The 15,645-nt window shown below is 45.8% G+C and overlaps 1 protein-coding gene across 1 annotated transcript in view; it reads left to right on the top strand.

Annotated features, from left to right (window-relative positions):
- Positions 1–9,585, top strand: part of LOC143980661 (actin-associated protein FAM107A-like) — a 35,929-nt gene extending 26,344 nt beyond the window's left edge. The window contains exons 5-6 of the mRNA XM_077479019.1: positions 355–496; positions 6,113–9,585. Of these exons, the coding sequence (XP_077335145.1) occupies positions 355–496; positions 6,113–6,238 (268 nt within the window). The 3' untranslated portion in view covers positions 6,239–9,585. The remainder of the gene's footprint in view (positions 1–354; positions 497–6,112) is intronic.
- The last annotated feature ends 6,060 nt before the right edge of the window (positions 9,586–15,645 follow it).

Raw genomic sequence — 15,645 nt, 5'->3', positions numbered from 1 at the left:
TATAGACCCCTTATGTATTTGTACATGTTGATCATATCCCCCCTTAATCTCCTCTTCTCGAGAGAATACATTTAGTTCCTCTAATCTTTCATCATAGCTGAGCTCCTCCATGCCTCTTATCAGTTTGGTTACTCTTTTCTGCATTTTCTCCAGTTCCCCAATATGACAGACAGTGTCACTTGAAGTGCCCCTGAGCAGCCAGGGCATTGCCATTTAGAATGTTAAGGAGTTTGTGTTAAAGTTTGAACATAAACACAACCCAAAAGCTCCAAACTCCTTGGAATCCAACCTAGAAGTCATTTTGCTGTTTGCGTTTTTTTCATATTTTATTTACTTTATTGTCTCTTCTTGCAGAGGCCTTGTCTTGCACAGTAAGCCTGAACTATTGCGTGTTTTGGAGAAGAGGCGGAATCAGCAACAGGAAAGTCAAGACACCAAAGTGCCACACTGCCCCCTACAGAAAGAGCTGCAGAAGTGGCAGCTGCGACGAGAGGAGGTAAATGGAGAGTATTCTTTCTTAGGTTCTAAAAAAAAAATATAACAGCTGTTGACTTCTCTTTTTAAATGGGAATTGTTTGTCTATCCTGCTGCTCCTGGAAGCAGTGGCGGAACTACCGCCATAGCAACCCACGCGGTCGCTATGGGGCCCGCAGTCGCTATGGGGCCCGAAGCCTAGTGGAACTGCTGCCGAATGGGGGCCGCTGCCGAGCGGTCCGGGGCTCGGCAATGCATTGGCAAGCTTCTGTCCTGCCCAGAACACCGGCGTCAGCCCCCTCCCAGCGTCGTGACGTCACTCGGCCGGAGGCTCGATGGGCGGAGTGTCAATGCAGAGCTACTGCAGCCTGCATACACAGGAACCAGGCAGCACCGCCGAGGAGGAACCAGACTCACCCTCACTTGCAAAATTTGCAGACCATTCATTGCAATCAGACAGAGGTACTGTACAAGCTAAATTAAGCTGATGCAATGATGGGGCCAGACTGCAGTCTAAACATTTTGAACTGTCTGTGAGTTTAACTGATTTTTATAATATGCAGCATGGCGGGGGGGAGGGGGGTGAATGTCCTGCACTGGTCACTGTAATTGTATTAATGTCCTGCACTGGTCACTGTAATTGTATTAATGTCCTGCACTGGTCACGGTCGAATGATTTTACTGGTTACGGTCACTGATGAATGATTTTACTGGTCACAGATGAATGATTTTACTGGTCACGGTCGAATGATTTTACTGGTCATGGTCACTGATGAATGATTTTACTGGTTACAGTCACTGATGAATGAATTAACTGGTCACGGTCACTGATGAATGAATTTACTGGTCACGGTCACTGATGAATGATTTTACTGGTCACGGTCGAATGATTTTACTGGTCACGGTCGAATGATTTTACTGGTCACGGTCACTGATGAATGATTTTACTGGTCACTGTGGAATGATTTTAGTGGTCACAGTCACTGATGAATAAATTTACTGGTCACTGATGAATGATTTTACTGGTCACGGTCACTGATGAATGATTTTACTGGTCACTGTGGAATGATTTTACTGGTCACGGTCACTGATGAATAAATTTACTGGTCACGGGCACTGATGAATTAATGTCCTGCACTGGTCACTGTAATTGTATTCATGTCCTGCACAGCACTGGTCACAGTAATCGTATTCATGTCCTGCACTGGTCACGGTCACTGATGAATGATTTTACTGGTCACGGTCGAATGATTTTACTGGTCACGGTCACTGATGAATGATTTTACTGGTCACTGATGAATGATTTTACTGGTCACGGTCACTGATGAATGATTTTACTGGTCACGGTCACTGATGAATGAATTTACTGGTCACGGTCACTGATGAATGATTTTACTGGTCACGGTCACTGATGAATGAATTTACTGGTCACGGTCACTGATGAATGATTTTACTGGTCACTGATGAATGATTTTACTGGTCACGGTCACTGATGAATGATTTTACTGGTCACGGTCACTGATGAATGATTTTACTGGTCACGGTCACTGATGAATGAATTTACTGGTCACGGTCACTGATGAATGATTTTACTGGTCATGGTCACTGATGAATGATTTTACTGGTCACTGATGAATGATTTTACTGGTCACGGATGAATAAATTTACTGGTCACGGGCACTGATGAATTAATGTCCTGCACTGGTCACTGTAATTGTATTAATGTCCTGCACTGGTCACAGTAATTGTATTAATGTCCTGCACAGCACTGGTCACAGTAATCGTATTCATGTCCTGCACTGGTCACGGTCACTGATGAATGATTTTACTGGTCACGGTCGAATGATTTTACTGGTCACGGTCACTGATGAATGAATTTACTGGTCACGGTCACTGATGAATGATTTTACTGGTCACGGTCACTGATGAATGATTTTACTGGTCACGGTCACTGATGAATGATTTTACTGGTCACGGTCACTATTGAATGAATTTACTGGTCACGGTCACTGATGAATGATTTTACTGGTCATGGTCACTGATGAATGATTTTACTGGTCACGGTCACTGATGAATGATTTTACTGGTCATGGTCACTGATGAATGATTTTACTGGTCACGGTCGAATGATTTTACTGGTCACGGTCGAATGATTTTACTGGTCACGGTCACTGATGAATGATTTTACTGGTCACTGTGGAATGATTTTACTGGTCACTGTGGAATGATTTTACTGGTCACAGTCACTGATGAATAAATTTACTGGTCACTGATGAATGATTTTACTGGTCACGGTCACTGATGAATGATTTTACTGGCCACTGTGGAATGATTTTACTGGTCACAGTCACTGATGAATAAATTTACTGGTCACGGGCACTGATGAATTAATGTCCTGCACTGGTCACTGTAATTGTATTAATGTCCTGCACTGGTCACGGTCACTGATGAATGATTTTACTGGTCACGGTAGAATGATTTTACTGGTTACGGTTACTGATGAATGAATTTACTGGGGGGGGGGGCTGTTTGCAGGGGGGCCCCATACAACATTTTGCTATGGGGCCCTGTGATTTCTAGTTACGCCCCTGCCTGGAAGTGTCAGTTTCTGGCAGAAGGGACCTCAGTGAGTGATTTCTCAATAATCCAAGCAGGGTGGGCAACAAAAGGGAAAGTATTTACTTCCGTCTTTATAAAGAAAGCTTCAATTCACTGCTTTTTAGCATATTTCTCTGCTTATCAACAAGTTGCCCTAAACAGAATCCTTAGCATTACAAGCAGTTCCTGAGTTTGGCAACAGTGGGAAGTATGCTTCACCAAACCTTAAGCCTCGTACACATGATCGGATTTTCCAAGGGGAAATGTGTGATGACAGGTTGTTGGGAGAAAGTCCGATTGTGTGTATGCTCCATCGGACAATTGTTGGTGGGTTTTACAGCAACAAATGTTGGCTAGCAGGTTTTCAAACTTTCCGCCAACAAACTGTTGGCAGATTTTCCGATCGTGTGTACACAAGTCCGTTGGACAAAATTCCAAAGTACAAACACGCATGCTCGGAAGCAAGGACGAACCAGAAGTGGTCGGTCTTGTAAACTAGCTTTCATAATGGAGAATTGATATTTGTGACGTGGCAAATTATGAAATATCGAAATGCAGCGCACATTCTCTTCTTCTTTAATGGGATAATAATGGAGCTGCTTTGCTGGTGATATCGATGGAGTTATTGCAAATGAATTTTCAAAGGCTTTTTTTCTGGTGATATCAAGAATAATATTATTATGCTTTTTTTTTATTTATGTTACCACAACACCATTATCCCGTAGTTTTTAAAATCAAAGATACTACTATGTTGTGTCCCTTGTCAATTTTACATTATATTTTTTTAAATGTAACTGCCTACTCCCAAAATATCATTTGAAGTAAAAGACATAGCCAAGTATTATTCTCCACAATTTTTTTTATTGTGCATTAAAAAAAGAAAACAAATAAAATTAGACATGCCATCTGCCAATAGAACTTAACCAAAAATTCTGTGCATCCAAAAATATAGAAAATATACTAAATCAAATCATTATTCAACCAAAAAAATAATGTCAAATAATGTCAAAACACGTTATCTCCTCTGATTCTGCAACATGTCTGGTTGACAAATGGCCGTTCAGAAATTAACTGAAAAGCGCAAAATTAAAAGTGCGAATCAACACTTTCCAAGCTTTTACTAACACAAAATTAGCAGAAGGAGCCCAAAGGGTGGCGCTAAAGAGCTGAAAAACAATGTAGTACGTCACTACATTCATAATTGTTGGCCAACAATTATGTGGCTGTGTGTATGCAAGTTTGGGCCAACGCCCTTCGGACAAAATTCCACAGTTTTGTTGGCTAACAATTCGATCGTGTGTATGAGGCTTAACAGTATCTGGAATTTAGAGATTATGTTAATCTCCTAAATTTACCCCAGAATATTACTTGGGGATAAACATTTTTACATACAATTCCAAGCCTGACTAATGCTTGGAGTAGTGAAACGATTTGCTCTGAACACTTCCAGGTTCATGGCTGTCAGATCCTGGCTGCTTGCCATAGAAGGAGCAAATAGAGTACGGTCTGCAATCAATTTGTTAAGAAGCAGTGCAAGGGAGATATCATTGGTCTATTACAGGGGTCTTAAAATGACTGTTTTCACACTATAAGAGACTTACCGTATATACTCGAGTATAAGCCGAGATTTTCAGCCTCTTTTTTGAGGCTGAAAGTGCCCCCCTCGGCTTATACTCGAGTCATCGCTGTCTGCCTGCTCGATCAGCGTGTCGAGCAGACAGACAGCGGCCATTCTATAATTCAAAAGCCGCGCCTCCGGCTCCGCCTTCGCCTGTGATAGGCGGAACACTGAATTTCCCAGCAGCCTGTGTTCCGCCTATCACGGACATCGTCTCATCCTCGTACTACGGACGAGGATGAGACGATGTCCGTGATAGGCGGAACACAGGCTGCTGGGAAATTGTGTTCCGCCTATCACAGACAGGGAGGTGCGGCATTTGAACAGGGGAATGGGCGCCGACGAAGAGCGGTGATCCTGGGACGGGACCGGACGGAGGCTCGGCTCGGGACGGGACGGGACCGGACGGAGTCACGGGACGGGACCGGACGGAGGCTCGGGACGGGACGGGACCGGACGGAGGCTCGGGACGGGACGGGACCGGACGGAGGCTCGGGACCGGACGGAGGCTCGGGACACAGGTAGGCTGGACACACAAGGCCACACACACACACACACACACACACACACACACACACACACACAGGGATGGATGGATGGATGGACACACACACACACACAGGGATGGATGGATGGATGGATGGACACACACACAGGGATGGATGGATGGATGGACACACACACACACAGGGATGGATGGATGGATGGACACACACACACACAGGGATGGATGGATGGATGGACACACACACACACAGGGATGGATGGACACACACACACACAGGGATGGATGGATGGATGGACACACACACAGGGATGGACAGGCATATCTCACCCTCGGCTTATACACGAGTCAATAGGTTTCCCAGTTTTTTGGGGGTAAATTGGGGGCCTCGGCTTATACTCGGGTCGGCCTATACTCGAGTATATACGGTACCTAAAAATGAAGCCCTCCACGTCGCGCTGTCACCGCTTCTATCATCACCCGGTCTTTCTTCCAGATTTGCGGTCTCCAGCTACATGACTTCACTCCAATGCATGTGCGTGGAAGCTGGCGTTTACAGCACAGCCTCTGAAGATCTGCCACTGTATGCCGGACCTTCAGAGCACATGCGCCGGTGACGTCGCTGGCTGCATGCACTCTGAATATCTCCTAAACAGTGAAAGTTTAGGAGATATTCACAGTACCTACAGGTAAACCTTATTACAGGCTTACCTGTAGGTAAGAGATGAAAAAGGGGGTTTACTACCACTTTAATGCTAGGAACTCCTAGTAAGGCTGAACATAAAGTATCCAAATGTAATTGACCCAGTCCCAGACTGAATGGTTAAGGCATTGCAGCCCTCCTAAGATCGGGAATCTTTAACTGTACAAACAATTATTATAATAGTTAGTTTCCTCTCTGGTTTCTTACATTGCAGAGGCAGCAGGAATCGACCAAGAGTGAACAGCCTGCTCCTGTCGTCCATGAGTTCCTGAAAGTGAGGGAGAATCTCCGGAAATCCAAAATAAGGGATGTGCAGAGCCCCCCACCTCCTGTCAGCTGAACTCTCCCCTCCATTATATTCTATAGGATCTAACTGATGGGATAGTTTCATCGTGGATGCAGAATGCTGATGTTCACCAAAGGGACTAGAGGACATACATAGAGGTCACCACTAATGAACGCTGACCTAATTAACATGTGTTTTTTTACCCTCTGAAAAAAAAGGAACCTAAAGGTTGCCCATATCTTTAGATGGTCAAATTGGGACAAAATGTTGGGATTCCTCTATTCACCGATGAGGATATAGATGTAATGATTGAAGCTACCATGGAAAAATAGACATGCATCCCCTCTGCCTTATCCTACAGCCATAGTTTTTAGTCTTTAAATCCCAAAGAATGGTTGAGTCTTCCATTGTCACCAGGAATCATTCAGAATGTATTTTTTAGCCCAACTATTTTATTTTTAGCTGGATATAAAAAGTTTGTATAAAATGTTGCTTGCATGTTTTCATTATATGCTCAGTTTTGTGTCAGGTTCACTTTGAATTTCTGCTTAGATCGTTTCTGCTACTGCGGCTTCTACAACAGCCTGCTTAAAAATAATGAGCATTCTATTGTATGGGCGTTTGTTTAAATTGAGATCTGTTTGGAGAATTTGTGTTATACTCTCTGTGCCAATGCAAAATGATGTCATGGTGGTCATAATGGGAAAAAAACACATTACAGTCATCTGTATTTTGAAGAACAGTTTGTAAAAAAACAGCCTGATTTCCCCCATCCTTAAAAGTCAGTGGATAAGTGATATTGTCGGTGAAAATACCTTGGCTGGCTCCACATTGTGATCTCAAGGCAGTTTACACTCCCCAGTCTTGCTGCTGTCAAGGTTATTGTTTGCCAGGGCCACCTGCTATCCTAGCAACCAATGACTTGCTTGCCCAGGCCCCAACATTCAAAGGAGGAGGATGGAACTTCCTACTCCCGATCTTCTCCACCTAAGTAGTGCTCCACTTCCCAGCTTCCTCCACGCTGGGAATGGGAGTCTGAGGTGAGGGGGACCCAAGATGCTAACGGGGAACACTGTGTACTCTGAAGTAAGGGAGAACTCTGGGGACTCTCATGTGGGGGGGATCCAGGGACCCTGATGTACTGTATGGGGGAAGGCTGGGGTTTCTTTTGTAAGTGGGGACTCTAGAGACAATTATGTAGGGGGAATGTTGAGGACTCTGATGTAAGAAGTAACAATGGGGACTCTGATGTAAGGGAGGATTGTGATGTAACGGGGGGACTCTGCAAACCCTGGTGTAAGGAGTAATGCTGCAGATTCAGGTGTAATGGGGCACTCTGATGCTGGGTGAAGGTAAATTTGGTATCTGGCGCTCCAGGAGGCAATGCCCTTAGTTTGTAATAATGTACATTTGATTAGTCAGTCTTTAGGTAAAAACAAAGTTGAACCACGGTAAGGGGGTGATTGAAAAAGAGGCAACTCTGAAAAACATATAAAAGAAGCAAGGGGAGAGGAGGCACCTCTAAGTGTAGTATTAAAAGAGTATAATATATTGCTGTAAATTATACTGTTTTAATACTACACTTAGAGGCGCCCCCCCCCCTTGTTTCTTTCTGATGTTGGGTGAGACTCTGATGTAAGGGGGGACCGTGGTATAAGGGAAGACTCTGATATAAGGGGGACTCTGGGAACCTGGATGTATAGGGGAATGCTAGGGACTCTGAGGACTCTCATGTAAGGTGGGGTCTCTTATGCAAGAGGAGCTCTCACGTGAACATGGGCTCTTCCTGACTGCTGCACTATATATGTTGTTTTGTTTGTTATTTACCCCTGAGTCTTGCTCTCTATACATTATGCTGTACATTGCATAGTCAAGACCAAAGTGTTCATAGTTTCAACAGTTGTTGGTTTTAAGTTCTTTTTAAAGTGGTTGTAAACCCTTACAAACCACTTTGACCTACAGGTAAGCCTAGATTAAGGCTTACCTGTAGGTCCAAGAAATAATATTTACCTGAAGACAGCCACCGCTGTCTACGGCGCATCAGGGTTTACTTCCTCTTTAAGGTAGGCCCAGTCAGACAAAGGCAAATCTTTTTATGTACAGAAAATCCTTTGTAATGGTAACATTTACTTTTTAAAAAAACAATGATCCTTTGTCCTGAGGTTTATGTGTGTCTGTGAGACTGTTAATTGCGGCACAATAATTAGGAGTATTTTCTGGGTACAAGGACTATGGTAGATTTGTGCAGTGTATACAGTGACTATGCAAGATTCTGTTTAATGATCTTCTTCAAACACCTCCAACTGGCCAATCACACCTTGTCCATTTCTTCTGTCCCAGGTTGCCCCAGGTCTTTCAGGTCAGTCATGCTCACATTTGTGATGTTGTTTTGTCCTTTTAATTGTAAAGCCAGGCAGATTACTTGTTATGAGTATTGTTAATGTTTACATGTTGTTTATATTGTTTAAATATTGATTGTTCTCTGTCAGTAACCTTTCCATGTTTTTTTCAACACTGCTGGAACCAATGCGCATCATTTATCTGCATGTATAAAGATCCCTAACCCCATTCTGATTTTTTTTTTGCAGTACTATGGTCCTGAAACCTGAAGATTATGAAACCACTATACTGACTATGCACCCTTTTCTCCCTTTAGAGTCCTAATTTTTATTTGTAGCTTTTTATTATCTTATTTGTCTTTATAATATATTATGCGTCAACCTGTGAATGCGCAAAGAAAAGAGAACCTATTAAATCCTGTTAATATTTTGTAGAAATCCTGTACAAAATCAGCTTAATGTAAAAAATCAAAGTGTGTTAATGTTTTAAAATCGTTGTTTCTATATGTGATATGCGTTACAGCCATATTTGCTCATTAGCTAACTTTTTTTAGCCGTTCTGATTGAGGTGATGGGTCTGTAAAAAAAATCTCCTGACTACCGTATTTTACACTCATCTCTCCAATGCTGCCCCACTGCTTCTGTGGCAGCAACTGAAAATCTCCCTTCCTTCTGGGCATGGGAGAACATTTGACCTATAAGGGGGTGTTGGGATAGTTTTAGTTTGAGGTTTGGCCACTAGATGGCACCCTTTCTAGGATATAAATTGCAGGGTGAGTTTGAGAGAAGAGAGTTTGGGTGGAGAGTCTGAGAAGACAGGAAGTAGACTCTGGAGGTGGCCCCCATGGGACTACATGGGGCCCTTCTTTCAGAGATGTAGCCATTTGAGAAAGAAGTTTTCCCCATCTGAGGGATACCTGGAGAAGTCTTGATACCCTAGATAGGACTGGTACTGGGGGACAGGAAAAAGGATGCCTGAAATGGGCAAGATGCTGACAATCGGCAATTGGATTTTGTGAGATGTATACTCTAATGTAATGAAAGTAAAGCATTGAAAACTGACTCGACTCGTCTCTGTTTTTGGTTAGTGACCTATTCCTAGACCTGGTACTGGTTCAGCCTGGAAGGAAGCGGGAGGTGCCTTGTGAAGGTACTGTGCATATAATGTTGAATTAATACTTTAGATGCTCCCACAGGAAGTGGGTACTCCCATTAATGCAGAGGTTAGGCTAAAGGCCTGTTAGTGGTACTTAGGGATACAACATGTACCATTGTTTCATTGGCCCTGCCTACAGACTTCCTCCCAATGATGCATTGTTTGGACCTAGTGGCCAATTGCTAGTCTGAAGCACTGTCACAGGAAGGGATGGTACTCTTTTTAAGTTGCAACACCAGCCAACACCTGGCATTTTGGTGGGGCTGCAATGGAGGAAGGAACAGCTAGATAGTTTGAGAGAGGTGAATGCAAAGTGATCAAGGGGTGGGCTTTACACATATCCTGTCCTGAATGGGCAAGGTGACACGTTGTCTTTAAAGCTTACCCATGACCACTTTCCACCCTCTGAACCATCAAAACATGCCCACCCTGGAGAAGGGTTGAAGAGGAAAAGAACCTTGCAACTTCATGCGACCAGCTAGAAGACTTGAGAATAGGTATGTACAACAGCATACAATACTGCCAATGGAGACTAACAAAGGTTTAAAGGTTGGACCTTAAAGCAGCATTTTTATCCATGGCAAGAAAGGTATGCTCATATTAGTAAAAAATTGGAAAAAAATAAAAAATGCAGTCATGTGCATTTTTAATGCTAGGTCTATGCTAGGTCCACTTTGACTAGAGCTATCTAATTACTGCAGTTAGCTTCCAGCCCATATGATAATCATTGCCTACCAGCTCTGTATGCTAAAAGAAAAGAAGGAAAGAATAAAAAAGATAGCAGAAATGTTATTTTACTTACTATTATAGTTATTTTGTATTGTTCAACTTAGTGTGTTCAACTAAGAGGGAATCTCTTCCTAGCAAAGACAAATTATATACATTATAACTTATATAACCATTTACTAACTAGCTACACAATAATGGTATTTTTGCACTTACTGTAAATACCTTTCTTGGAGTCCATTGAGGGATTCTGTTTAGGAGCCATGGGTTATACTGCTGCCTACAAGAGGAATGGACTGTAGGCACAAAAAACTAGCCTTAGGAACAACTCCAACCATGCTTCAGCTGTAGCAAGCAGTACGTGTGTCTCTCAATGGACTCCAAGAAAAGAGTTTTTTGGTTTATACAAAAATCATGCTTTTTCTATTGTCCACCGAGGAATGCAGGATTCTATTTAGGAACCATTGTTGATCCAAAACTAGTCCCCATTAGAGAGATGAGCAACCCCTTTGAGTACAGTCAACTAGGGATGGCCGAACTGTTCGCCCGGCGGTCGGTTCGCGGCAAATTTTGCCTGTTCGCGATTAGCCTGATCGGCGGACTATTGCCGCTGTTCGCCCGGCGGACTTATGTGTTTACAGTGTGAAAGAACTTTGACCCATGATGACACATCCATCATGGGGTACAGGACAGCCAATTGAGACATTTCAGCACATGGACAATTGGACATTCCCCCTAACTTATAAATATACCCGATCCGGCGGCCATTTTACATTCTTTCTTCTGTCACTATAGGGAGAGGTTGCTGTGTGGAGCAGGGAGAGACTGCAGTGACACAAATCACTAGCTATTAGGTCCACAAAAGTCCTTTTAAGGACTGGTATGGTGTAGGTGTAGTACAGGATATAGGGTTGAGTGCACTGCTGTGCAAGTGATTGTTGCAGCAGCCTGTCTTTTGTCAGTGTAGAGAGGGACAGGACGCTGTGTATAGCAGGGAGGGACAGTCAGTTTAATCATTAGCTGTTACTATTAGGTCCACAAAGGTCCTTTTCAGGACTGGTATGGTATAGGAGTAGGACAGTATATAGGGTTGTACACGTATAATATTCTTTCTTCCAAATATAGAAAGAATATTATACTTGACTGCTGCCCTATTCTGCAGCAGTCCTTTATCAGTATAGGGACTGAGGTACAGTCTGCTAATCCCTAGCTACTAGTTCCACAAAGGTCCTTTTAAGGACTGGTATGGTATAGAGTAGTACAGTATATAGGGTTGAGTGAGGTAAAGTCTGCTAATCACTAGCTACTAGTTCCACAAAGGTCCTTTTAAGGACTGGTATGGTATAGAGTAGTACAGTATATAGGGTTAAGTGAGGTACAGTCTGCTAATCCCTAGCTACTAGTTCCACAAAGGTCCTTAAGGACTGGTATCGGTCCACAATATATAGGGTTGAGGTGCACTACTGCTGACTGCTGCCCTATTCTGCAGCAGTCCTTTATCAGTATAGGGACTGAGGTACAGTCTGCTAGTCACTAGCTACTAGTTCCACAAAGGTCCTTTTAAGGACTGGTATGGTATAGAGTAGTACAGTATATAGGGTTGAGTGAGGTACAGTCTGCTAATCACTAGTAGGGATGAGCTTCGTGTTCGAGTCGAACATACGTTCGACTCGAACATCGGCTGTTCGCCCGTTCGGCGAATTCTGAACGTTATGGGCTGTTCGCGCCAAATTCGTGTGGCGATCACGGCCCACAATGCACTGCGTCATCGCAGTGCATTGCTGGCTCATGATTGGCCAAGCATGCACTGTGACCCTGCATGCTTGGCCAATCACAGCGCCAGCAGCGAGGAGAGCCATGATTGGCCACAGGCAGGATGCCTGTGGCCAATCATAGCTCAGGCTGTGTAGTACATGCCCCACACTATATAAGGCCGCCAGCGCGGCGGCCTAGTGTAGTGTGTTGGCGTCTGAAGCAGTTAGTGGGTCTTCTGTGTACCTTCAACACAGTACACACCGATCGTTATCGGCCGATTTTCGATCTTGCTCTTCTGTAGTGGTTGTTGTCTGCTTGCCCTGACCAAAGTATACACCGCTATATTCACCTCACCTATATAGCTAGTGATCTATCTTTTATAATAGAGCTTGCAGTCAGTAGTGTTAGGAGCTTGTGCGTGCTGTCTGCGTGCTCTGTACCCAGTACACACCGCTATATCCACCTACATAGCTCTTCTCTATTTGAGCCTACTTGCCATCTGCAGGAGTTATTGGAAGTTGTGTGTGCCTCCAGCACAGCACAGTATACATCTGAATATACCCCTTTATCTCTGGTGTTCTATAATAAAGGCATCTGCAGGAGTTAGTGGGTGTTGTGTGACTCCAGCACAATATACACCTGTATCTACCGTTTATTGCTGTTCTCTAATAGAGCCATCTGCAGGGCTTAGTGGGTGTTGTGTGACTCCATTACACTGCTGTTTTACCCAGCTCCCTTCAGGCCATTACCATGTCTGGAAGGCCAGCAAGGAGAGGCAGACAGGCGCGAGCCGATAAAAGAGGGCAAGCAGGCTCTGTGTCTAGAGACAACAGTGCTGGTCGTGGACGCGGTGCATTGTCATCAGCACGTGGCCATGGGACACGCTTGTCCTTCTTTTCGGCAGCTGGACATGTTGAACCGCAACATGCCAACGACTTGGTAGAGTGGATGACCAAGCCCTCTTCATCCTCCTCATCCTCTCTCACCCAGTCTCAGGGTACTAGCAAAGCAGCTGCCAACGCATCGTCTTTCCTCCTCTCAATGTCATCATCAGTGACTCCTTCCCTAGACCCACCACGTCCTCCTGAGGAGTCTCCTGAACTCTTTGAGCACAGTGTTGGATACATGCTCCAGGAGGATGCCCAGTGTTTTGTGGGCTCTGATGATGACACTCAGCTAGAGGAAGGCAGTAGCGTGAGCGCAGAGAGAGGAGATGCTCAAGAAGGACAGCAATCTGGCAGTCATGTTCCACAAGCTGCAGCATACTGCCAGGTTTGCTACAGCGATGAAGAGGGAGGGGGTGATGAGGGCACTGACTCCACGTGGGTGCCTGGTAGGAGAGAGGAGGAGGAGGAAGAGACACATGTCCAACGAGGCAGGATGCCCTCCGGGGCCAGCTTAGGGGCAGCACACGACTGAATCACACCGCAGAGCTCCGCCTGTGCAGGGCGCTGCCTCTGCGCGTTATTCTAAAAGTTCTTTGGTGTGGGCCTTTTTTGAGACGAGTGCATCAGATCGCACCGCTGCTATTTGCAACATATGTCTCAAGCGTATCTCGCGTGGCCAAAACATCAGCCGCTTGGGCACCACATGCTTGACCAGACATATGTTGACCTGCCATGCAGCTCGTTGGCAAGCGTACCTCAAAGACCCACACCAAAGAACAAAGCGGACCTCTCCTTGCTCCTCATCAGCTGGCATCTCCAACCCCACTAGACCTTCAGTCCTCTCTGAAACCTGCTCTGAGAGGAATGAAGGTGTAGAATTAGGTGTGTCACAGCCAAGTGCTTCCGGGCACTCTGCTAGCAGCACACCCACGTCCGATTATAGCAGGCAAATGTCCCTGCCCCAGCTGCTGGACCGGCGAAACAAGTTCACTCCCAGCCATCCACATGCCCAGCGGTTGAATGCTAGCTTGGCTAAATTGCTAGCACTTCAACTGCTGCCTTTTCAGTTGGTAGACTCGGCCCCCTTCCGTGAGTTTGTACAATGTGCGGTTCCTCAGTGGCAGGTCCCCAAACGACACTTTTTCTCACGGAAGGCGATTCCGGCTCTCTACTGGCATGTGGAAGGCAATGTCCTTGCCTCGCTGGACAGGGCGGTCAGCGGTAAGGTGCATATTACCGCTGACTCATGGTCCAGCAGGCATGGACAGGGACGTTACCTGTCTTTCACGGCCCATTGGGTCACTCTTCTGGCAGCTGGGAAGGATGCAGGACAAGGTGCAGTAGTGTTGGAGGTTGTTCCGCCACCACGCCTCCAAAATGCTACTAATGGTTGTGACACACCTCTCTCCTCCACCCCCTCCTCTTCTTCTTCCTCCATGGCCTCTTCCAGTGCTCTGTCCTCAGAACCAGCGGTGCTCCGTAGGCGTTCCAGGGGCTACGCAAGTACGCAGGCAAAACGATGCCATGCCGTGCTTGCGCTGGTTTGTTTGTGGGACAGGGGCCACACTGGGGCGGATGTTTTGTCAGCTCTGCAGGGGCAGGCCGAGAGGTGGTTGATGCCACACCAGCTTAAGCCAGGAATGGTGGTTTGTGACAATGGCACCAACCTCCTCTCCGCCCTCCGACAGGGACAACTGACCCATGTGCCCTGTGTAGCTCACGTCCTTAACCTGGTGGTGCAGCGGTTCTTGGGCAGGTACCCCGGCTTACAGGATGTACTGAAGCAGGCCAGGAAAGTCTGTGTGCATTTCCGCCGATCATTTAATGCCTGTGCTCGGCTGGCTGAGCTCCAAAAGGAGTTGAACCTGCCCAAGAACCGCCTTATATGTGACATGCCCATCAGGTGGAACTCAACGTTGGCCATGCTGCAGCGGCTGCACACGCAGCAGAGGGCCATCAATGAGTACCTGTGCGACTACAGCACCAGGACAGGGTCAGGGGAGCTCAGTTTTTTCTCACCACGCCAGTGGGGCATGATCAGGGATGCATGCACTGTCCAGTCACTGTTTGAGGAGGCCACAAGGATGGTGAGCAGTGACAGTGCATGCATCAGTGACACTGTACCTCTTGTCCACCTCTTGGAGCATACGCTGCGTGGAATAATGGACAGGGCACTTGAGGCAGAACAGAGGCAGGAAGAGAAGGACTTCCTTGCCTCTCAAGGCCCCCTTTATCCAGACAGTGTTCCTGCTGTGCCACCCATCACACAGGAAGAGGATGAGGAGGAGGAAGAGGAGGAGGAGGATGATTGTGTCAGCATGGAGGTGGAGGCTGGCACTCAGTATCAGCAGCAGCAGTCTTGTAGGGATGATTTACAGTCCCAAGAAACACGTGGACTTGTACGTGGCTGGGAGGAGGTAGCTGCGGATCATGTTGCCCTTAGTGACCCAGAGGACTCCGGACCGAATGCCTCAGCTAACCTATGCTGCATGGCCTCCCTGATCCTGCAAAGCCTGCGGAAGGATCCTCGTATTCTTCGGATCAAGGAGAGGGACCATTACTGGCTGGCCACTCTCCTTGATCCATGGTACAAGGGTA

Source organism: Lithobates pipiens, unplaced genomic scaffold (assembly GCF_037356315.1).
Source record: "Lithobates pipiens isolate NorthernLeopardFrog02 unplaced genomic scaffold, aLitPip1_a1.2 Scaffold_1, whole genome shotgun sequence".
Lineage (NCBI taxonomy): Eukaryota > Metazoa > Chordata > Amphibia > Anura > Ranidae > Lithobates > Lithobates pipiens.
Note: the sequence above shows the minus strand (reverse complement) of the source record. Positions and strands in the feature narration are given on the sequence as shown.